Source organism: Spinacia oleracea, chromosome 6, assembly GCF_020520425.1.
Source record: "Spinacia oleracea cultivar Varoflay chromosome 6, BTI_SOV_V1, whole genome shotgun sequence".
In the NCBI taxonomy this organism is placed as follows: Eukaryota; Viridiplantae; Streptophyta; class Magnoliopsida; order Caryophyllales; family Amaranthaceae; genus Spinacia; species Spinacia oleracea.
Window position 1 is genome coordinate 33023386 of NC_079492.1, and position 24264 is coordinate 33047649.

The 24264-nt window shown below is 35.1% G+C and overlaps 1 protein-coding gene across 4 annotated transcripts; it reads left to right on the forward strand.

Moving 5' to 3' along the window:
• The first annotated feature begins 6431 nt into the window (after nucleotides 1–6431).
• Nucleotides 6432–21544, forward strand: LOC110775290 (mitochondrial arginine transporter BAC1). Of its 4 annotated transcripts, none has more exons than XM_021979894.2 (8): nucleotides 6432–6743; nucleotides 18099–18188; nucleotides 19947–20048; nucleotides 20209–20313; nucleotides 20384–20482; nucleotides 20547–20735; nucleotides 20834–20932; nucleotides 21045–21544. In XM_021979894.2, the coding sequence occupies exons 1-8, from the start codon at nucleotides 6630–6632 to the stop codon at nucleotides 21177–21179; spliced, it is 933 nt and encodes a 310-aa protein (XP_021835586.1). In that variant the 5' UTR covers nucleotides 6432–6629; the 3' UTR covers nucleotides 21180–21544. The 4 variants fall into 4 exon arrangements, with proteins under 4 accessions (XP_021835586.1, XP_021835587.1, XP_021835588.1 ...); XM_021979897.2 differs by having other exon boundaries at nucleotides 6729–6743; nucleotides 18099–18216; XM_021979895.2 differs by lacking the exon at nucleotides 20384–20482 and having other exon boundaries at nucleotides 6470–6743.
• Nucleotides 21545–24264: the final 2720 nt, after the last annotated feature.

Here is a 24264-nt window from a genome sequence, read left to right on the forward strand (position 1 = left end):
GGAGCATTGTAGAGGCGGAACCCAGTTGGTTATCAGAGCAAAGCATAGCCTAACACTCGTTTTTTAGGACGGTGGGTGGTCGTCGGTAGTCGAAATACGCGGGCGTCGATTAAAAACCCCCATTTTATATGCGTTTTTTTATAAATTTTTTATTAGGTAGAAGAATAAACCCCACTGAACCATTACCTATCAGAGGTTAACCAAGCCAGCTACTCAGGTTTATGCTTGAGAATGCACGGCTGAAGGGGTTCGACCCTGTAACCTCCAGGTCACAAAGTGAGTTCCCCACCACATCCACTAACTTGTGTTGGTTCATGTGATTATATTATGATACTAATTGCTGAAATTATAATAGACATACTATAATCTTACAACCCGTCGAGTCAACCATAATCCAAAATTTCTAGATCATAAATGAGCATTTGTCAACCCGAAATCAATAGCGACCAACCGGAATAAACACAAATCCTTCCTTAAAAAAAAATACATAAACCCATACCCGGAAGTATATTACTACAACCCGACGCGTTGACAGGTTTACCACATCTACGAATAAACGTATAGTAAGTACTTTAGGTCTGTAGTATATGAGCCATTCCGAGTTAATCTCAATGATTGAGAAATTTTTCCAATCAAATGACATTTTCGTAAATAATTGATGATTTTATTAAGAAAACGCCATTAAATGTGGGTTAAAGTACAATGACATGTCATCAAATGGCCACATGTACGGTCATTATTGTATTTTCATACCAATTGTGGTTGGCATGAGTGGCTAAGGGCCTCTTGCTCCTTAACCAAGGTTTCAGGTTCGAGCCTTGGGTATGGAAAAAATCTCAACTGAGAGAGATGTTGCCCATCGAGGTACCTATGCAAACTCCCGCGGGAGTTTATCCCACTCGCCGAACTCCTCGTAGTAGAACTAAATTATTATATTTTCATAATATATACATGAACCACTATATAATATACAGTCAACAACTCGCAATATACAATAAGCTATTACTAATAAACAATCTATAACTTACCAGCTTACCAATAGCAAAGGCATACAGTCAATCACTTACCAATAAACAATATTGCATTTAGTAATTCACCAGCAATCATCAAATATATAGTCAACAACGACAATTGGTATACAATCAACACCGAGTATTATGCAGTCAATAACTACAAATATACAGTCAACACCTAACATGGCATACCACCTACAGTTTTCAAGCAAAATATTTATAAAATGCCATTTGATTGGAAACTTAGGCCTTATTCTTTTTGGCTTAATTTCAGTTTCAGGACTTATTTCGCAGTTTAGTTCAGTTCAGGAGCATTCAAGTCAGTTCAGTTCAGGAGCATTCAGTTAAGTTAAGTTAAGTTAAGTTAAGTTAAGTTTAGTTTAATTCAATTTAATTTAACTTAATAATAATAATAATAATATTAATAATATTTCTTCTTCTTCTTCTTCTTCTTCTTATTATTATTATTATTATTATTATTATTATATTACTTATTATTTTTATTATTTTTAATTATTTATTATTTAGTTATTAATTATTAATTACTCTTTAGTTATTTATTATTTATTATTAATTATTAATCATTTAATTATTTATTATTTATTATTTAAATTTATTATTTATTATTCTGATAATTTCAATTAAGTTCAGTTCAATTCAGCTCTAAAGAATTAATTCCACTTGCATGGACCCGGTCCACCATAAGATTACCATGGACCAGGGTAATTAGGTAATTTTAACAGTGAGTAAATTATAGAAACTGTAGGTTCTGTAAAGTAACTATATCTCCAGAATAATAACTATGAACATAATAATGATAAGAATAACTATTCTATCCAAAGAGTAACTGTATCATATAGAAAAGTAATTTTAACTGTAAAACAATTACTACTATATATTCATTCTTGCAGACAAAAAGAGTAAATTATAGAAACTATAGGTTCTGTAAAGTAACTATATTTTCAGAATAGTAACTATGAAATAAATAATAATAATAATATAGTAATTTCGATGAGAACAATTATTCTATCCAAAGATTAACTATATTATATAGAAAAATAACTTTAGCTGTAAAACAATTACTATATTATAAAAATAAACAATATGATATAGATGGTTTAGAGGTCATATAGTAATTTTTTTCTATTATATATCACATAATTACTGAAATATAAAAGAGTAATTGTATCAAAAGTAACAGTAATTATAACTCTTGAACAATAATAAAGAAAACATTAACTACTTGGTTAGTTGTTTTAGCTACGACATTCTAATTCTTTGCATCTATTAAATAAACCATGTTAAACTCAAATGTTTTTTGAACTAAAAAATACTAATCGACACGTCCACGTGGACCACGTCTCTTTTTTCCACCAACACATCATGTCCTCCCTCTGCCACGTTCTTGGTTTCCATTGTTGTCATGATTTTCTTCTTCTCCTCCTGCTTTTGTTTTCCTTGCAGAATTTATTCTTTGCACGATTTCAATTCTGGGTGCATCATCTTTGTATTTCTGAATCAAAAATATTTAAACTAAGTTAATAATTTAACATTTAAATATGAAAAAATAACATAGTAACTATGTAAAACGTGTAGTTTCTATTATGCATCATATAGTAACTCTTACAATTGACGATGGTAAAATACTTGCAGAATTGCATATATAGTTATTGTTATTGTTATAGTCATATAGTTACTGTCAAAATAATATAGTCACTTTTATTAATAATAACATGGAGTACAAAGAAAGATCATAAAAAGAACATAATGATAAGATAATAACTATTAAAAATATATAGTTACTATTATACATGATATAGTAACTCTTAATATTAATGATAGTCATATACGAGCAAGGTTGTAGATATAGTTATTGTTATGATCATATAGTTGTTGTGATCATAACATAGTAACTCTTATTACTAATAACATAGAAGACAACAAAGAACATGAAAAGAACATTATAATATACATAAAAAACTATACCAAACATATAGTTACTATAATACAAGATATAATACCTATAAATATTATTGATGGTCATTTAGTCACAGAGTTGCAGACATAGTTGATGTGATAATAATATAGTAACTCTATCCATAATACAGTAACTATATCATTAAAAATATAGAATAACATAAAAACATGCACATAACATAATAAACTAACATAGTACCTATTTCAAAAATATAGTAACTATATAAAACGTACAATAACTATTAAAGAAAATAAACATATGGTAACAAGTCATTATAAAATAAACATAATATCTATTTCAAACATATAGTAACTATATAAATAATATAGTAACTATTGAAGAAAATAAACATATGGTAACACATCATGATAAAATAAACATTGTACCTATTTCAAACATATAGTAACTAATATAATAATATAGTAACTATTGTACACATATAGTAACCATTATAATCACACAACAACTAGCTTAACATATAGTGCCTATTATTATAATATAGTAACTATTGTACAAATATAGTAACCATTTTAATCATATAGTCACTATCTAAGAAGCACACAAAAATATACTCGAAATAACATATTACATAATGTAATCGTATAGTAACTATTATTTATCAAAGAATCACTATAAACTGTTCTTAACATAGTAACTATCTTAAACACATAGTTATTGTTTTAAATTTATAATAACTTTCTAAAAAATATAGTAACTATTTTAAACACATAGTTACTGTTTTAAAGTTATAGTAACTTTGTAAAAAATATAGTTACTCTAAAAACTACTACTAACATAAACACAATGAATATTCCAATGACTATTAAAAACATTATTTCGCAACATAAATTAAAGGTAACTATATCATTTATATACTAACTATATGAAACACTAACCCTAATTTCACCCAAACAACAAACACTATTTCTACCTCTTGTGCTTTGCTGCATCAATTCTTAAAGTTCACAGCCTTTGTCTCTTTTTTCTAAATTTAAGGCATTATTTCTTCTTATACAAATGATATTGTAAAGTATTTTTGGAGATTCGTCACTAGATAGTGCAACTTTAGGACCTGGAATAACATGTGATTGATACTTCGTATTATTTTCTTATACAAATATCAAATATATAGTAACTATATAAACCATATAGTAACTATATAAAACATATAGTGACTATTATTAAAATATAGTAACTATTGAACACATATAGTAACCATTATAATCATATAGTCACTATCTAAGAAGCGGACAAATACATACTCTAAATAATATAGTACATAATGTAATCGTATAGTAACTATTATTTATCAAAAAGTCACTATAAACTGTTCATAACATAATAACTATCTTAAACACATAGTTACTGTTTTAAACTTATAATAACTTTCTAAAAAATATAGTGACTATTTTAAACACATAGTTACTGTTTTAAAATTATAGTAACTTTTAAAAAAAGTATAGTTACTCTAAAAACTACTACTAACATAAACACAACGAACATTCCAGTGACTATTAAAAACACTAATTCGCAACATAAATTAAAGGTGACTATATCATTTATATACTAACTATGTGAAACACTAACCCTAATTTCAACAAAACAACAAACATTTCGAATCACTCAACAAAATAATAACTATTGTACACATATAGTAACTGTTGTACACATATAGTAACCATTAAAATAATATAGTAACTATTGTACTATATTATTAATCATTAAAATTACATAGTACCTCTTTAAACCATATATATATATATATATATATATATATATATATATATATATATATATATATATATATATATATATATATATATATATATATATATATATATATATATATATATATATATAGTATTCATTAAAATTACATAGTACCTCTTTAAACCACATAGTTACTGTATTACTCATATAGTTAGTATTTAAATCGTGAAGTCACTGATCGAATTCGCGAAGTGAAAACGATACTTCGGTAAAACACAAACATTAATTTCTTCAAAACAACAAATATTTTCAATTTTAAATAAAAATAGACTTAAAATTCTTTAAAAAACAACAAACCGAGATGTGATCTCTAAAAATTCTTGCGAAGATTTGTAGGCGAGCGGAAATTCTTCGATTCGATTTCGGCAACGACGAACCTCCTTCTTGATCTACTACTTCCTCCAATTTTTCCTCATCAAATAGATCCAATCATAATAATTATAAGATAATTACGAAAAAAATCGAACAAAACCTATAAATTTGGGCTAAATTTTGAAAAGCATAGAGAGAAAATGAAGAGAGAGAAAATGAAAGTGAATGAACAGAATGTAGATCTGAAATTTTGAAAAATAAAAAAGTTTAAAACGTATATAAAGTGGGCTAGACACAAATCGCATTAAAATTCTTCAAAACACATAGTAACTCTTTAAAACACATAGTTACTGTAATACGCATATAATTACTATTTAAAATTACAAAATAACTGTCACGTGACAGTTACATATGTTACCCTTAAAAATTACTCTGTTGCCCTGGTCCACGCTAAGTTAGCATGGACCAGGTTTATATTAGTGTAAATACTAAAGAATAGGGCTTTAGATTAAGTGGAGCGCTAAAAGCCGCCCTATATTACCCAAAATCGCCCACTGTTTTCCCTTATTTTCCATTAGTACCCTTACTAAATCTTACTCCCTCCGTATTTTTTTAAGGGATACACTTGCCTTTTCCGGCCGTATTTATTTAAGAGATACACTTGCCATTTTCAGTAACTTATCAACCCCACCATCTAATTAAATAATACATCTAATATACCCTATCACCCACCATCCTATTAAACAAATATTTTCATAAAGCCACCCCACCCTCCACCCACCAAAATGACATGGTCCCCACATATTTAATTATTAAAATATCTATCCAACCCCACTTGCTTTATTATTTTATTTCATTCAATTATTCTTCTTAATACCCGTGCCCGGCCAAGTGTATCTCTTACAAAAATACGGAGGGAGTACTTTCCAATTCTCTCACACCACCCCACCACCTCCGGCCACGGCCACTACCTCCGGCCACCATCGCCGGCCACTACATCCGGCCAAAATGACCGAGCCTTCACAAGTTTTTTTTTTTGTCCAATTTTTTTTAGAAACTTATGAATTTTTAGCTTGTACCATGGTACATGCTTATAAATTTTAAGCTTGTACCATGATACAGACTTATGAGTTTTTAACTCTTGTGAAGACTCGGCCATTTTATCGCTTACGACGTGATGGTAGTGGCCGGTGATGGTGGCCGGCGGTGGTGGTTAGATTTGGGGCGGATATATGGATAAATGTTAAATGAATGGGGGTAAATAAAGAATGATATATAGATAAATGAATGCAGCGGTTTTAAGTAAATAGTAACTCCTAAATACTCGGAATTTCTCGTAGTATATTTCGTGGTAAGTTTGTACGGAGTAACACAGTAAGCTATCGGATCTAATAAATAGAACCGCGAATACCCGAAGCCAAGACCCTAACATCCTAATTTGAAGTAGTCGCCTACCAACTGTGAAATCTCTTTCCTTGAAGTCACCATTAATCGATGACAATGGCAGCTTGGCAGTGACAGTGCAAATACAAAGAGAAAGAGGAGGAGAAAGAAAGATGGTAGAGTGCAATCAGGGCATATCAGATGGTCCCAAGTACAAAGAGTATTTAGCGGGTTTGATCGCCGGCGTCGCCACCGTCATCATCGGCCACCCTTTCGACACTGTCAAGGTCTACATTCAACTTTACTTCACTTATATATTTCTTCTTTTACTATTACATTCAACTTTACTTTCAGGGTTTCACCCCATTGCTCATTTTCATTGCATTTCAGCAACTTCCCACCAATTTATGCAATACTGGGTTAATTTTCGCTCTACCCATCTTTCATGTTTGTTTAAATATGTTAGGAATTGCATAAATTGTTGAGAATATGATTGTGATTTCAATTTTAGACGTATTGAAAAAATGTGGTACATTTGTTGTTTTGGTGTTAGATAAACCCAAAAGCAAATTGGTAGTGATTATACGGGCCTTGATTGATGTCTATGAATTTACAAATTTACTGATTGGTGAACTCTACGAGGATTTTAATCTGAGGATCCATTTGGTTTGACATAAAGTATTTTCAACGGAAAATGATTTTCCATGGAAAACATTTTCAAAGAAAAATACAATTCCAAACTAGTTTTCTTTTGTTTGATTCCTTGCAAAAAATTCATAGAAAAAGCAGAATTGTAGAAGATGGCTGAAGATTGAAGGGAAGAAGGAAGAGGGAGGTAAGGAGGAAAATTAGAAAAGTGGTTCTCTTCCTTTCAAATTGAAAAGGTTTCTCTACCTTTGAGGGAGTTATGAAAAATTAACGTAAAATGATTGGAAATGGGGTAAATCGTTTTCCATGAAAACGTTTTACACTAAACCAAACGCTCCCTGAGTTGCAATGATGGGCACTTAGTTCTGTTGTTTGAATCCTTGATGATGTTGAAATGAGTTCATGGATATGGGGTGCTTTAATGGGAAGACTAATCTTCTTAGGATTCCAAATGAAACACTACGGTTTGTTGTGGATGTTTAGAGCTTGATCGGGATGCTTTCCGTGATTGTTGGTAAATTTAAATGATATAAGTGTGAGCACCATATTCAATATATTTTTGTCTGTTTGGTGATGATTTTGAATACAAGTTTTAGGTTCATGTCATAGGAGCTAAGCTTAAGCTACTATGTATCAAAAGCTCCACTTATTCAGTTGCCATGCTCAATATATTTTTGGCAGTTTGGTGATGATTTCGAATACAAGTTTTAGGCTCATATCATAGGAGCTTCTAATAAGCTTAAGCTACGATGTACCATGTACCACAAGCTCCTCTTTAACGAGTAAACTTCCAAAATCTTTATATTGGTTAGATGGAGAAGCATGGTTAGAATCTTACAAAATAAAAATTCTACGCGACAACATGTTTGAACTATTCAAGCGTGTTTTAGACGAGAGGGGCAAGATGGTATTCGTAATTTTAGTGTGCTAGGCTGCTGGCAATGTGTTGTGTTGTGGGTTTTTCCGCAAAAGAATACACCGTATGTTTTTTTTGAGAATCAATATCTCATCAAACTTTTGCTTAACGGGGAAATAAAAATCTTCATAACAAATTACATAGGAAAATCAGCCCAATTCGGTAATATTTTGCTAACAACATGAGCTATGCTCCAACCTCTAATACCATGGATGGTGTTAATGTTATCAACCTATCACAAATTATTATCGGTGAGTTTGCATCTTTCTCAAGGTAGAGATCCTTAATTAGAGTTGGGATATTATCACATTGACGGATTCACCCTTTCTTTCACTGGAAGTATCTGCTGGGATTTGTATTTGTGTGGAGATGAGTTCAAGGGAAACAAACAAGACAAGTCATAAGGGAGGCCACAAGTGAGTGGAGAACTTGGGGGAAGCATTTCTAGGAGGCGCACCAAAGCCCGCGGATGCGAAGTCCCCTCCCGCGCCTGGCAGTCTTGCCTTGAAACTCCTCGGAAAAACCCACACCCCTGCCTACGGTTGTGTGTTTCTGGCTTTCTGCGCAGTTGAATCTTTGTTTCCTAGGTTGTGTTTCGAGCGACGTGGCTTGTTTATGACCCTTGGACTTAATGTTTACCCAAACACTATTAATACTCATTATAAGCATTTTAATTAGAGTGATGGCGGGTGAAAGAGCGCAAAGATGTAGCCTCATGTAAGCTCATACACTTAAGGTTAAGCGAGAGAGAATGTGAGGGGAATTTTCATGGTTGATGAAAGATTTCAAATCTTTGTTGTTCATCATCATCATCATCATGTTCTTCATAGTGGATTGGTGGGTTTTCTTCCGGCACTCGGGTTCCTAATGTAATTTTCCTTGTCTCGTTTCCTTACTTGGTTTCTTGCTTAGCTTAATTGTTCTTCGTTATTGTTAATCGTTAGTTAATCACATACAAGTTAGTACCACATGGTGTTCCGCTATCCCCATCAGTATCAATGTCCACTTAGGTGAGGGTATTCGTGCTTTATTTCAATTGAGGTCTTTATTAGTCTATTTGAAAAATGGTTCTGTGGATCCTTGGACATGTACAAATGTATATGTTAGGAGAATTTTACTATTAGTGAGTAGCATAGGTTAGTATGACCTCTTTGATGCTAGGATCCCAAGGGCTCTAAAGTTGTAAAAGCGTTGAACTAGCCGGTTTTATCCTTCTCTCTTGACTAATGGTGCGTTCTAGAAACCTTATTTCCATTCATCCGAACTTGTTTGAGTTGTAAATTAAACTTGGGCAATCCTTATCTGAACTTATTAACCCTTATCTAAACTTATTAGTCTTGAAGTAAGTGAAAGTAAGGTGAATAAAACAGGGCCTAACTTCGATGTTCGTTAATGGCCTAGACTAAGACAATGAAATTTGGAAGATATTGGTCCCACCTAATTGATATTATTGCTCACTACTTTCAGTTGTGAATTAAAACAATGAATGAAAAATATTTATGGTAAATGCGAAAGTGCTACCGAAGTGTACTTTAAATTTTAATTTTTAATTTTTTTTTAATTTTACATGCTATTTTGAAATGTACTTATTTTACTTATTCATATATTTTAAACTTTACTTATTTTTTATTTTCCTCTTTTGTTACTTTCATTAATTCCACTTTCTCTTTTTTTTTTCTTTTTTTTTTAACTTCCTGCTCCTTAGGAGGATAGAAGGGTGGCAAAATGATAGAATTGCAAGGGGTAGGAGAAGACCTAAGAAAACTTGGAGGAAGGTGATTGAGCACGATATGAGCTTTCTTGGGATTGAGGAAAATATGGCGTTGGATAGGACAGAGTGGAGGGAGAGAATATATATTGATGACTTCATTTGACTTATACAGTTTTCATGTTTCTGTTTCTTTTCTTCTATTTTTTAATTTATTTTTTATTCTTATTTTTATTTTTTATTTTAATTTTTAAAAATTCATTTGAATTTTTTAATTTTTACATGCTATTTTGAAATGTACTTATTTTGCTTATTCATTTATAACTTTACTTTTTTTTTATTATCTCTTACAATATTTCTTCTATAATATATATACATTTTTCTCTTATCTTACTTTCACTAATTCCACATTCTCTTTCTTGCTTTTTTCTTTTTACTTCCTGCTCCTTTCTGGTTTGATAGGTGACAATGAAGATCTCCTACGACGATTCATGTTAGCCGACCCCAAATCATTTTGGGACTAATGCTTTGTTGTTGTTGTTGTTGTTGTTGTTGTTGTTGTTGTTGTTGTTGTTGTTCCTGCTCCTTCCTAGTTTGATTGGTAACAATGACGATCTCCTACGACGATTCATGTTAGCCGACCCCAAAACATTTTGGGACTAAGGCTTTGTTGTTGTTGTTGCGAAAGTGCTACTAACGTTCTGTATTCTGAATCAAAAAACCTTATGTCTTCAATACTAAAATACTCATGGCACTATAACTTTATTTACAACAATAAAAAAGTTGAGATAAGTGGAAAAAAATCGCTCTCCATGGAAACCCAACCAAAATCGCAATGAATCCCAAAAATCAATCAAGAAAAAGACAATCTGATTAGATCAAATAAAAAACCTAAAAGAAAGATCACCAATTTGATCTTTGATCGGAGCAACAACCAGGATAAACAAATGGCCGACGCTGCCCCACGCCTTCGTGAGAACCACGGGATCCAAATGCAAGCACCTTTAGAAACTCAAAACCCCAACCCATCGTTCATGAGATATGCTCAGAGGCGTCACCACCCAACCATCAATCCAACAACAATTGGATGCCATGGAGGACGAGGACGACGTGTCTGACGATGACTTAGGACCGGAGGACATGGTTCCGGATGAGAGATGCCCGGTTATACTCCTATGCCATGGAAGAACTCTCTCATAATCAAGATGTTTGATGGAAATCTTGGTTATATGGGCCTAATGTGCAGACTGAAAAAGAAATGGAACATAAGAGGTGAAATGGCGCTTACAGACATTGGCCACAAATATTTCATTGCCCGCTTTACAAATACTGTAGATTACAACTACGTAGTCACACAGGGTCCATGGATGCTCGATGACAGTTATCTTACCATTCGAAAGTGGGTGTCAAACTTTATACCTGATGACTCTCCAATCAAAGTATTAACTGCGTGGGTTCGTATACCGAACCTTTCTGGGGAATACTCTGATATCAATTTCCTGAATAAAATTGGTTCAAAAATTGGTAAGGTCCTAAGGGTGGATAAGAGTACGACGCAGGCGGAAAGGGGTCAGTTTACAAGAATCAGTGTAGAGATTGACCTCACCAAACCCCTCTTCTCTAAGTTCTGGCTAAAGGGAAGAATATGGAGAATACAATATGAGGGGCTGCGTATGGTATGCTTCAAATGTGGGAAACTAGGCCACAATGAAGATGACTGTAGACCTTTGAATGATCTAGTGAATGGAGAAACAATTGAAATGGATGCCCAACTAAGTACTGATTTGCATCCTTCAATGAGGCCAGAGGAAAAGGAAGATTTCGGAACCTGGATGTTGGCCAAGAAACCGGTGCGAAAGAGAGCTCCCCGAACCGAAAAGGCTGCTTCGATGAACGGAAAATCAAACCCCAGCAACGGAAAGGGAATCTCGGTGGACTCAACCAATATCGTCACTAGGGCCGAAAAATCTGTAGAAAAATTTCCTAACGCAACTGAAGGCGTAATTAGAGGAGCAGGGTCAAGGTTCAGTATCTTAGAAAATCAACTTTTTAAGGAAATTGAGGCAAATAAGGATTCTAATGATACTAGTTAGATAATGACCAAATCTCTGAAGGAATTAGGAATTCCTTTAATGCCGTTAATTTGGGAGATAATTCCCAAAATCTAACAAGGCAATATCTTTTAATTTGGGCAATAACCTCTACATCCATTCCAAATCAAAACAGAATAAGACCCAATCGAAAGGTTACCAAGAAAAAAAGAAGACCCTATCTCCAGGAACCCTAGATGCTTTACGAGAAATCTCAAACACCACCCCTGCGCAACGTATATTCAACAGAATTTTAAGTCTAGAAGGCAAAGAAAACACCTCGATTACCTTCAAAGCCACTTCCCAGACACCAGCAACGACATAACAAGACCTCGATAAGCCAGAAAGTGTAACTGGAAGCCTGTCTATTCATGATCCAAGCAATCAAGTTGCGAATACCCCCAGAGAAGACATTGTTTATGAGCCAGCAAATGGACAATCCATATCTAGCCTTGACAAGCCCCCTGACCCATATACTCGAAGTGAGGCTAGACTCGTATCTCCCCTCGATATCGACGCCACCAGACTTGGTGGCAATGTTGATGATTCCCAGTGAAGTCCAACGCTTTTTGCGTCTGATCAGTCAAGCATACTTGACCACCCTCCCCTCCATACCAGTTTCTATGGAAGATCGAAATCCTAATTTAGCACCGGACAATTTACCAATCTTTTGCTCGGTGTGGAACGTTCAAGGAGCGGGCGACCGTAATTTTGTCGCAACACTCAAAGATATGGTTAGACTACACCGTCCCAACGTTATGGTTCTAGTTGAGACCCACATGGGAGGTCAACAGGCGAATCGTATCTCTTCGATTCTTAATTACACAGATCACACCCGGGTCGACGCAATGGGATTTAGTGGGGGCATTTGGGTCTTTTGGAGATCGGAAGATGTCTCGGTTGAACTGATCGAGGAGAAAACTAGGTCGTTACTAGTCTCTCCTAATCAAACAAATTTACCTAAACTAACCACTAAACACAAGTAAAGCGGTAAGCAAGGGTCGGAATCCACAAGGACTAAGGTGGGCTAATTTATGCTAATCGAACAACAAGCTAGGTCGGAACGGGGTTTTGGAAAATCACTAATAGACTAAAACTAATCAAACTAAACTATGAAATCAAAAGTAAACGAGATTAGGGAATGGGTCAAATTAAACAACAACAAATCATGGAATGGCCATAAGAGAATTGAAACCGGGAAAATTCACAAACACTACATGAATAGGCGTTGAATTCACAAATAGCTCCGACTATCTCCCGACATGCGAGCAATTTCCCTAAGCATCAAGGATGAACTCCCGTTCTAACCTATCGTGCCCGAGGTAAATCAAAATCCCAATTCAACCACATAACCAAGTTTAGGTCTTTAATCTCTTTCCAACCCAACTAGACTACTCCAAGCAATCATGGAACATTCAATTGATCAAGTTAAATGCAACATGTATTGGAAATGCCTAAACATGCAATAATTTAATCATGAAAAGCCCTAATTTCCAATCACAAACGCCCAAACCAATCAATGTTGAGTTTTCACCAAACCCTAATCAATAAACTACTCCATAATCATAAAAATATGAAATTTATAGAAATTAACAACTAAAAACATGACTCTAAACAATAATAACAACTAATCTAAACATGAATCGTTAAAATAAACAAAAACAATTAACCTAATTAAAACAATAAATAAATAAAGCAATAAATAAAGAAATAAATAAAGAGAGATAGAAATTTCTCATTGATTGATTGTTGTTCTTCAAACTAAATTGTCAAACTTGAATTCAAAAGCCCCAAATTTTCATTGATTTTCCTTACTTTATCTCTCTAAAAAAAACTAAGCATAAACCCTAAAAAAAAATGAGAGAAAAGTCTAAAAATATGTACATGGTAATGAAGTTGGTTGAAGTCTAAAAATGCTAAAAAACAAGAATCAAACGACTCAAATTATGCCTAGATTACTACCCTATGAGCGACATAAATGTCACTCATCATGAACCCATCCTCAAACACAATCAGCCTATCACCATGAACATTACCCGTGTTGGTGCTACTCCATGGTATATTACGGCGGTGTACGCTAGCCCGGATCCTTCGAAGAGAAAGGAACTATGGAAGGAGTTACAAGACTTTGCAGACTCACATAACAAACCATGGATGATTGCGGGAGACTTCAATGATGCGCGGTTCCCGTCCGAACGAAATAAGTCATGCAGAGAAACTGACCGCCGTTCAGCACGTTTTAATGACTGGGTCCAAGACATGGATTGAGATAGAGTTCACAGGGGCCGCACACACTTGGGCTCGTGGTTTAAGCACGAAAACTCGACAAAGCGCAAGGTTAGACAGGGCTCTTTGTAATGGCAACTGGGGTATGCGATTCGATCAAGCCAAGGTTAAACATCTTCCCGCTTCCCACTCTGATCACTGCCCAATTTTTATCTCCCCCAATCGGTTCGCTCCCTTCCGGTTCCAAGCAACATGGCTCACACACGAGAACTTGTTGGAATTTGTTAAGGAAAAGTGGGATAACAACCATGCTCTTATTCCTTCTCTGGCACAATTATCTGATGAGTTACAGTCATGGAATAAGGATGTGTTTGGCAATATTTTCCAACAAAAGCGTACACTGCTAGCACGTTTAGGAGGAATACAAAAAGAATTGTCAATCAAGGCAAATCGAGGACTCATTAAACTTGAGTCCAAGCTGCATCGGGAATTAGATGAAATTCTTGATCGAGAGGATACCCTTTGGTACCAGAAATCACGGATTGATTGGCTCCAAAACGGTGATAGGAACACTACCTTTTTTCACGTAAGCACAATTGTTCGTCGATGGAGAAATAAGATCAGTGCCATTGAAAATGAGAATGGGGTATGGATTCATGATAAGGAGGAATGGAGGATGTTAAGGCCCATATCGTCGAGTACTTTCAACGCCTATTTACAGATGATGGGTTAAATGAGCTATACAACATCCCGCAGGATGTTTTCCCAGAGTTGGCCCAACGAGACTGGAACCATTTATCTCTACCATTTACTAAGTCTGATATTGATGGTGTAGTGAAAGAGATGGGAGCACTAAAAGCACCGGGCCCAGATGGTTATCAAGCTCTATTTTTCCAAAAAAATTGGGAGCTTGTCTCGCAAAAAGTGTACGATCTCGTCTTTACTGTGCTTGGAGACAAAGGTATTCCGGAAAAACTCAATGATACTCACATTGTGCTAATACCGAAAATTGATAACCCGGAAATTCCTTCTCAGTTTCGACCAATTGGGCTATGTAATGTTGTCTACAAAATTATAACTAAGGTAATACTTAATAGAATTAAGCCCCTGCTACCCACTTTGATCTCTAATACACAATCTAGCTTCGTGCCGGGCAGACAGATTACGGATAACATAATTATAGTACAAGAGGTCCTCCATACAATAAGGAAGAAAGAAGGAGCAAAAGGTCTCATGGCTATCAAAATAGATTTTGAGAAAGCCTATGATACGCTTCGATGGTCCTTCATCCGGGACACACTTTTGCAAATAAATTTGTCAATTCTTCTTATCAATGTTATTATGGAGTGTGTTACTACTGCGTCCCTCAAAGTACTTTGGAATGGGGAACCTTCATTGAGCTTTTCTCCGACAAGGGGGATTCGTCAAGGCGATCCGCTTTCCCCCTATCTATTCGTAATGTGTATGGACGTTTATATCTGACGATTGAGGAAGCAATTATCCAAAAAAAGATGGAAACCCATACGGGCCTGTAGAGACGGGCCTATGCTTTCTAATACTTTTCGCGGACGACATAATTCTGTGTGACCACAGCCAATCAAGCTGTAGTCATTGTAGTTAGTCAAGACTGCCTCGACAGGTTTTCTAGAGCTTCGGGACAGAAAGTAAGCCTTCAGAAATCAAGGATATACTTCTCAAAAAATGTGGAAGCATCCAACCAAGCTGCCATCTGCTCGACTCTATGCATGGAGGCTACGTCAGATTTGGCTATGTACCTTGGGATGCCAACTCTCACGAGTCGAGTTACCAAGGATACATTCAGCCATCTGTGTGAGAAAATAGACCGAAGGTTAGCGGGGTGGAAATCAAAATACTTGTCGTTAGCAGGGCGCATCACCTTGGCCAAGTCTACCATCTCCTCTATGGCTTTTTACTCTATGCAAACAGCCAAAATTCTTCGGTCGGTTTGCGAGGATACTGACAAGCGTACTCGACGCTTCATTTGGTGGTAATGAGTCTACACGTCCTACCCATCTGCTGGCATGGGAGGTTCTTCATAAACCCAAATAACTCGGTGGAATAGGAATGAGGTCAGCTCGACAAGCTAACGCCGCTTTTCTAACCAAGTTGGGATGGAGAGTACTCACGCAACCAAATGCTCTATGGTCACGTATGCTAAGGTCGAAATATTGCAAGGGACGCTGCGATGTGGATATGTTTAATCCCAAGGCTGGAATGTCAAATGTATGGAGAGGTATTACTGAAAATGCACAACTTTTGTGTGAAGGGATACATTGCTCGGTTGGTAATGGTGCCTCTACTTTATTCTGGAAGCACAAATGGGCTGCTTCCCAACCTCTCAGTGAGCTTACTGTCAATGACATTCCCTTGAACATACTAGGAGCTACAGTGGAAGGCCTGTGGGAAAAAGGCCAAGGTTGGAAATGGGAAGTATTTTCTCCGTATTTAAATGAAGATACATTGAAACTAATTCAAGCCTATGAGTTGAAGGAAGACTCAAACTCACATGACTTGGTGTACTGGCAAGAGGGCAGCAAAGGAAAATTTACAATAAAGTCGGTCCTTAGTCTCATGAGGCATGAAACTGATGTCACAGATGATAGCAATTGGAATGCAATTTGGTCTGCTCCAATACAGCAGCGTGCGAGAGATTTCTTGTGGATCGCTCATCATGACCGTGTGCATGGGAATCTGAACCGCTTCAGACGCAAGATGACCAATGACCCTAAATGTTTCATATGTGGTGCTGCAGAGGAGTCTACTCTCCATATACTAAGAGACTGCGCAGCAGCAAGAATGGTGTGGCACAAGTTAGCGGGGCCAGGTCTTAAGCCATACTTTTTCAATTCATCTCTGAAGGAGTGGATTATGGGTAATTTGAATGGTACCCAACAGAATGCCTCTGAAAACTGGTCTACATATTTTGGAACAACAATTTGGTGGATTTGGCGTTAGTGTAATTGCTTTGTCTTCAACCGTAATTCTGAAATACCAATTGACAATGCTGCTTTCCTCCAAGTGAGGTTTGATGAAGCCATGAGGAGCTACTGGGGTGAGAATGATCTACAAACCAGCAAGAGTCCAGCTAGAGTACAGAAATATATTACTTGGCATGGACCGGAAATAGGTTGGTATTCCCTCAACTGTGATGGGGCTGCTAAGGGAAATCCAGGCCCGGCGGGTGGAGGAGGCATAATTAGAGACCACAATGGTACCTTTGTCTCTGCCTTCCAAGCCAACATTGGCCACTGCAGTGCATTCAGGGCAGAAGTAAAAGCACTACAGAAAGGACTGGAAATTGCTAAGAACCTTCAAATAGCTCAACTGGAGGCTCAGTTGGATAATCTCTCCTGTATTCAAGCCCTTAACAAGGATTCTATAGTAGGAGGTGAATGTGTCCATGAATTAAGAAGCTGCCATTCAATGCTCAATGACGCAAGCCGGAAAATCAAGCTGATACATGTGTACCGAGAAGGGAATCGAGCGGCGCACTGGTTAGCAAACCAAGGTGTCGCACATACTAATAATTTGTCCATTTTAGAATCTGTTCCTATTGATCTTATTAAGATATTAGAGGAGGATGTTAGAGGGGTGGCTACTCCATGCCTTGTTCTTCCCTGATTTAGTGTGTTTTAGTTTTTATTTTCCCTTGTAATTTTCTTTCTTTTGAAGCTTCTCTTCTCATCAGAATCAAAAAAAAAAAAAAAAATACTCATGGCACTTGCACGCACCTTAATAGAGCTGTACAGATTGAACTTTCCGGAAATCATCGATTCTAGATTTCTAGCTATCAAATTGCATAGGCATGTCTTGTTTTGAGTTGAAATGCAGTTTGCAAATATAAACACAGTTATTCTTTTGTTTGAATCCAGATCACTTTCTAAGATCTTCCTGGTTACGTATTATTTTAACATCCATGAAATGGAATATAGTACATGAAGAAGGTCTTTTATCTTATAGGTTGTCTTACTGTGCTTGTGATATTGTATTTCTGCCGGGCCCTGGCTCATGTATGGTATTCTTCTGTTGGCAGGTGAAGTTACAAAAACACAATACTGAATTGCATGGCGTCAAATATAAAAATGGATTGCATTGTGCTGCTAGGATATTGCAGAATGAAGGGGTATGGATCTCTGTTCTCGAGCTTTAAGGTTAGGGGATCCCATGTAACTCGGAAGATTAAGGAAAATCATAAATTTTTCATCGTGGCTCTTGAATAATTTTTTAATAAACTAATTAAAATCCAACCCAACATTTTACTTCTATGTTGTATCCTTTGATTTGTATCTACATGTATCTTACCAAAAGTTGGTGCCCCTTACTATCGTATTATTCCTTTAGTAAGTTTCTCCTCTTTACTTTTTCTCTAAAGTTGATCCCGACATCCACCCGCTCAGTTCTTCACTTCTTCTCTACTTTTTCACCCTCATTAGTTCCTGTGCCATTTGTTAGTGGTTGTTTGGTTGGCATATTTTGTTTGTTTGTTTGTTTGTTTGTTTGTTTGGTTCGCGTCTGAATACGTGGGAAGTTGATTTTCCTAGGAAGTAAATGTATGTGCACTTGTTTGATTGGGAATAACATAGGAAATGGAAATTCCTAAGAATTTCTACTTCCCACGAAATGGAAGAATTAATTACCTAGCCCCCTTTAGGTAAATAGGAATTCCTATGTCCAACAAATTAAACCTGGATAGGAAATAAATTTTCATGGGCATTAGAATTTCTTAGGAAAATAATCTTATACTTCCTAGGTTCAACAGGTAACCAAATGAGCACTTAATGTATACTTCAATCTGAGATGGAGGGAGTATTATGCAATATTTCTGCATCTGATTCTGGGGTGCATTCAAAAGGTTTTAGCTGATTATGTGTGCTTATATGTTGCAAATTAGCTGGACTCTTTATACTCAATTAGTATGTAGAAGTAGAACCCCCCAAAAGAGGCATTCGGGTGGATGGGGTATACTATGTTCACTGTAAGAAATGAAGTGCAAGTTTGTTACTCTTCAGAGGAGTTAAAGTTACTCTTATTTGGACAAAACACAAAAGTATTGCAGTAGATAAAGTGCATGTTTTATTACTTCCTCGGTTCTTTTTTAGTTGCAACGTTTTGACTTTTACACTATTCATATCTATGTTACTCAGACTGGGTACGAGTGTCGGATACGGGTACGTGTCCAAGTGTCCGACACGGCTAAATTGTGGAAAATTTCCTTGATTTTAGACCAAAATGAAGTGTCGGAGTGTCCATACCCATGTTCAAGTGTCGAGGATCCGAAACGGGTACTTGAGGTAAAACGAAGAGTCTGAGTAACATAGATTCATATATTCTCCTCTGACCGACTTTGATGATTTATACATAAACTAAAACATAGTTATGTTAGGGATATTAATGGTCAAAGATGTGCGTTGGCAAGCGTGAAAGTCAAAATTTTGTAACAAAAAGAGAACGGATAAAGTACTATTTCAAAAATTTCCATTTTTAATTAATTGAGAATGGTTGATATGTTAAAGCTATTTATGTTGCGAGTCTTGTGACCTAGGAAAAATCTATTTCTTATGAGCTTGTGTTACAAAGTCATAAATTGTGATATATGGTAATGAATATGAGCTGTGTGGTACAAGGTCATAAATTACTGAGTTATCAGTCCTTAGTTCAATTGTGATGGTTACATCATTTTATCCTGTTCCAATATCTTACATTAGTTTTGGCGTAAAAGTTATTTCTGCATAGCATCTCTACTTTGTCGAAAGAGTTTTCTGCTGATTAGAAGAAGCAAAGACTGTAATTGCTTATCCCTTTCGCCAGACTAGACCATCCATTTCTATCAGTACGTGTGCAATATCTTTGTTTAACTAGTTTGTTGTGCTCATATCAATAGGTACGGGGCCTTTATCGAGGTGCTGCCTCCTCTTTTATAGGGATGGGTTTTGAAAGTTCACTTCTTTTTGGCATATACTCGCAAACCAAACAGTCTCTCCAAGTAAAAACACTCTGCCAGAAACTCATTTTTTTTTTGATATTCGGAAATCAATTTCCAAAAATTTTAGGCCTGAAACATATAGTTGTTGTTTGATATCTTCTCCTTACGGATTGAATGTCACAATTATCCAACTGCTGATAGTTTGTTAATCTTGGTAAAGGGTAAGTTGAAAAGTTCTGGCCCGGATTCCCTAATAATAATTCCATCAGCTGTCTATTCGGGAGCTATAATCAGCTTTGTACTCTGTCCTACTGAGCTAGTGAAGGTAATGAAATACGCAATCTGTGAATAAATTGTTCCAGTCTCTTCTAAGTTGTGACTTTGAGCTTCTCCAGTGTAGGATGCAAGTCCAAGGAACTGATTCTTTAATTCCAAAGGCCAGCACATATACGGGTCCTGTTGATTGTGCCCTTAAGACTCTAAGAACTGAGGGGGTGAGGAATCTCTTTTGCTATAAAGGTACCGTGAAAAGACTGACTGACTGGCTGTGACGCGCAGGTAACAGGGATTTTCCGTGGAGGGACCGCAACCTTTCTAAGAGAATCTTTGGGGAATGCCGTGTTCTTCAGTGTTTATGAAAGCGTCCGATATTCCATGCACTTACAACTCAAAGATGCTTCTAGAGATCATAAAGGCTTGGCCGACTTGGGGGTTGGGATCATCAGTGGTGGCCTTGGCGGTGTTGCTGTAAGTGTAAATGATTCCTTGAATTGCTTTTTTTTTATTTTTGTTTTTTCCTCCATCCATTCATTTCATAAACTACTTTTTCACCTGAAAATTTTCAGTTTTGGTCTGCTGTTTTGCCCCTGGATGTGGCAAAAACTATGATTCAAACCAATCCAGATCCAAACTACTCGAGAAATCCTTTTCAAGTATTGAAGTTGGTAATTTTCATCTTTCTCCTTGATATGTAGAAGATTTTTGTTTCATGAAATCAAGATTAGTTTGGACTAGAAGCAATTACGATGTATAAAATCTGTTGATCATTAAATGTAGATTTACAAACAAGCTGGGCTAAGAGGATGCTATGCTGGCTTAGGTCCAACTATAGCAAGGGCATTTCCAGCCAATGCAGCAGCAATAGTCACCTGGGAATTCGCCATGAAAATTTTAGGCATCAGACATGAGTAGTTATCTTTTTTACAATGACCCTTATTTACAGAGATATATTTGCATAAGATGGAAGCAGAGAAATTTGATGGGAATTGTTCATCACAAAGCTCGAGTATCAATGATCTCCGGACTCAGGCTTAGTGATTATACAATAGGCACTGTGAAAAGTCCATTTGATAGTTCTGAATGGTTCCATAGTGCCCGAGTGTACTTCGCATTTCCATTTAAAGCAATGAGTCTTTTGTAAGCAAGTTTTTAACCCAAGAATACATTGCTGGGAACGAACATTCTAGGATGTATCCCTTGAAAGTTGAAACAAACAAGGCAAAAGCCTTACACACATTCTATACAATTCAATCAAACCAATCGTTGTCACTAGTTCACTTAAAGTTTGTTTTACGGATTGATTTATCATTGTAGATGTCATATGTCTTACGACTTAATATAAATGAGTATATTTCTTTACATGTTTACAGATCTTGTCTTTCAGAGTGTAAAACCATGACTTTTTAAACCCGAATTAACCCAACCTATTATAGCCCATGACCGGCAGTGACGTAACTTCAAACCGTCTTGATTGACCCGATTGATAGGTCTAGGCGTCTAACCGTACCTAAGTGACTTAGTCAACTTTAACCTAAATTGATTATAGACAAAATATTAATGACCTAAATTTGAACATTTTGAAGTTTAATTACCCAAGAAGTCAAGACCTAAGATTGAATCATATCTACACCATTTCTCTTTATGCGTCTTTCTACCCACACAAAAAGCAATTTGAAGTTCGATGATTAACCTCAATGAGACAATTAAACTTAAACTACATAGGCTTGTTATATTATTTTATTTTTATATCTTACTTAAGCATGTCTATACTGCACTAATTTTGTAAATTACTTCATCTGTTTCTAAAAGATTGCCCATTGACTTTTTACGGTCTCCATGACACGAGTTAAAACGTAAATATCTCTACTTCTACACACGTAAAAATTATAAAAAATTGATATTCCAAAAATTTATGAAGTATATAAAAATGAATATAACAAGACCCCACATAATTATATTATTTCTTATAGTTTAATGAAAATTTACGATCGAATTTTTCAAAATTTGATCTAAAAAATTGCAATGGAACAATCTTTTTAAGGATGGAGGAACTATCAATTAGTATAGGGCAAGTTTCACTTTCATCAATGTGCATGAAAAGGTCTACGTCTAAGTATGCACGATTATGTCATTTAATAGGTTATTAAGCAAGCAAAATTTAATCCATACCATCGAGTGTCCATGATCCCACACACAGGTATTTGAGGCATGGGGCAAGTTTCACTTTCATCAATGTCCATGGAAAGGTCTACGTCTAGGTATGTACGATTATGTCATTTAATATGTTATTAAGAAAAAAAAAATTAGTCCATACCAATATCCAATGTCGATGATCCCGCACAAGTATTTGAGGTAAGATGAAGAGTACAGATAACATAGATAATATGTATTATAAAAACTTGTAAATGGCGGTTTTTTATAAGACCAACTTTTTACTGAATATTGTACTTTTTAATCAAATAGTTGTGCATGTGCTAGTATTATTAGTTATACTATTCAATCAAATAGTTATATTTTCTAATCAAATAGTCATATTTCTTAATGTTGATATCAACGTTCTCACATAGGAGACTTACCCAATATGTGAGGAAGTCTAAAAAAATAATAAAGTAGTCCGATTTGGACGCTAACAATTTGTATTGGTACAAATTTATTATGTTAGGTAGTGTTTTCTTCACCTGAATTTCACTTATCTTATCTTATCTCATTGGCCCTGAACTTATCTTATTTTATCTTATCTTATCTTATTAACCCTTATCTTATCTTATCTTATCTAAACTTATTGACCCTTATCTTATCTTATCTTATCTTATTGACTCTTATCTTATCTTATTTTATCTTATTGACCCTTATCTTATCTTATCTTATTGAAACTTATAGTATTACCTTATGTAATATTTACCTCACCTTATCTTATCTTATCTTATCTTATCTTATCTTATCTTATCTTATTGGCTCTGAACTTATCTTATCTTATCTTATTGACCCTGAACTTATCTTATTTTATCTTATCTTATCTTATTGGTCCTGAATTTATCTTATCTTATCTTATTGACCCTTATTTTATCTTATTTTATCGTATCTTATCTTATCAGGCCTGAAATAAGTGAAAATAAGGTGAAGAGAACAGAGCCTTATTGGTATACATTTGTATATTATTGGTACTACTCCCTCCGTCCCGGAATACTCGACCCGGTTTGACCGGCACAGAGTTTAAGAGACTTAAATTGACTTATTTAATTTAATAGGTAGTAGTTGATAGTGGGGTATTATTTTAATGTAGTTAGTGGGAGGTGGGTTAAGAGGTGGGGTTGGGAGAGAGTAGGAGTTGAATTTTTAATTATTTTTTGTATGGAGTAGGGGGTAGGTGGGTTAATAGGGGTGGAGTGAGAAATAATATAATATTGTAAGAATATTTCCATTTTTAGAAACAGGTCAAGTATTAAGGGACGACCCGATAAGGAAAACAGGTCAAGTATTCCGGGACGGAGTGAGAATTGTATAATATTGAGTGATTTATTTTCCATTATTAATATAGTGATTTGACTAAAATATTACCAATTTAGAATAATTATTATTACGTCGTATCTATTATTGCCAGAATTTATAAACTAAATTTTGTTTCCATACATAAATAGTTTATAAAAAAAGGTAGAGAATAAAAATAAAATGAAACAGATACACTTTTTTGGGAAAGTGGTTTTTGGCGGGAAAATATCTCACCAGGAAATGACATGTGTCATTTTTGGTGTCTCTTTTAGTATATAGTAATAGATTATCTATTATTATTATTAACTAGATTTTAGCCCGTGCGATGCACGGATTCTATTAAATTGTTATGTTTAAATAAAAATTCTATGTATATACCACTTTTATATATTAGATTAGATTAGTTTTTTATATTGCATTGAATTTCATTTTAGATTTTTTTTTATTATGAAAGTGTTTGTTTTTGGATGAAATTGTATATGCGTAATATTAATAGATAATTAATAAA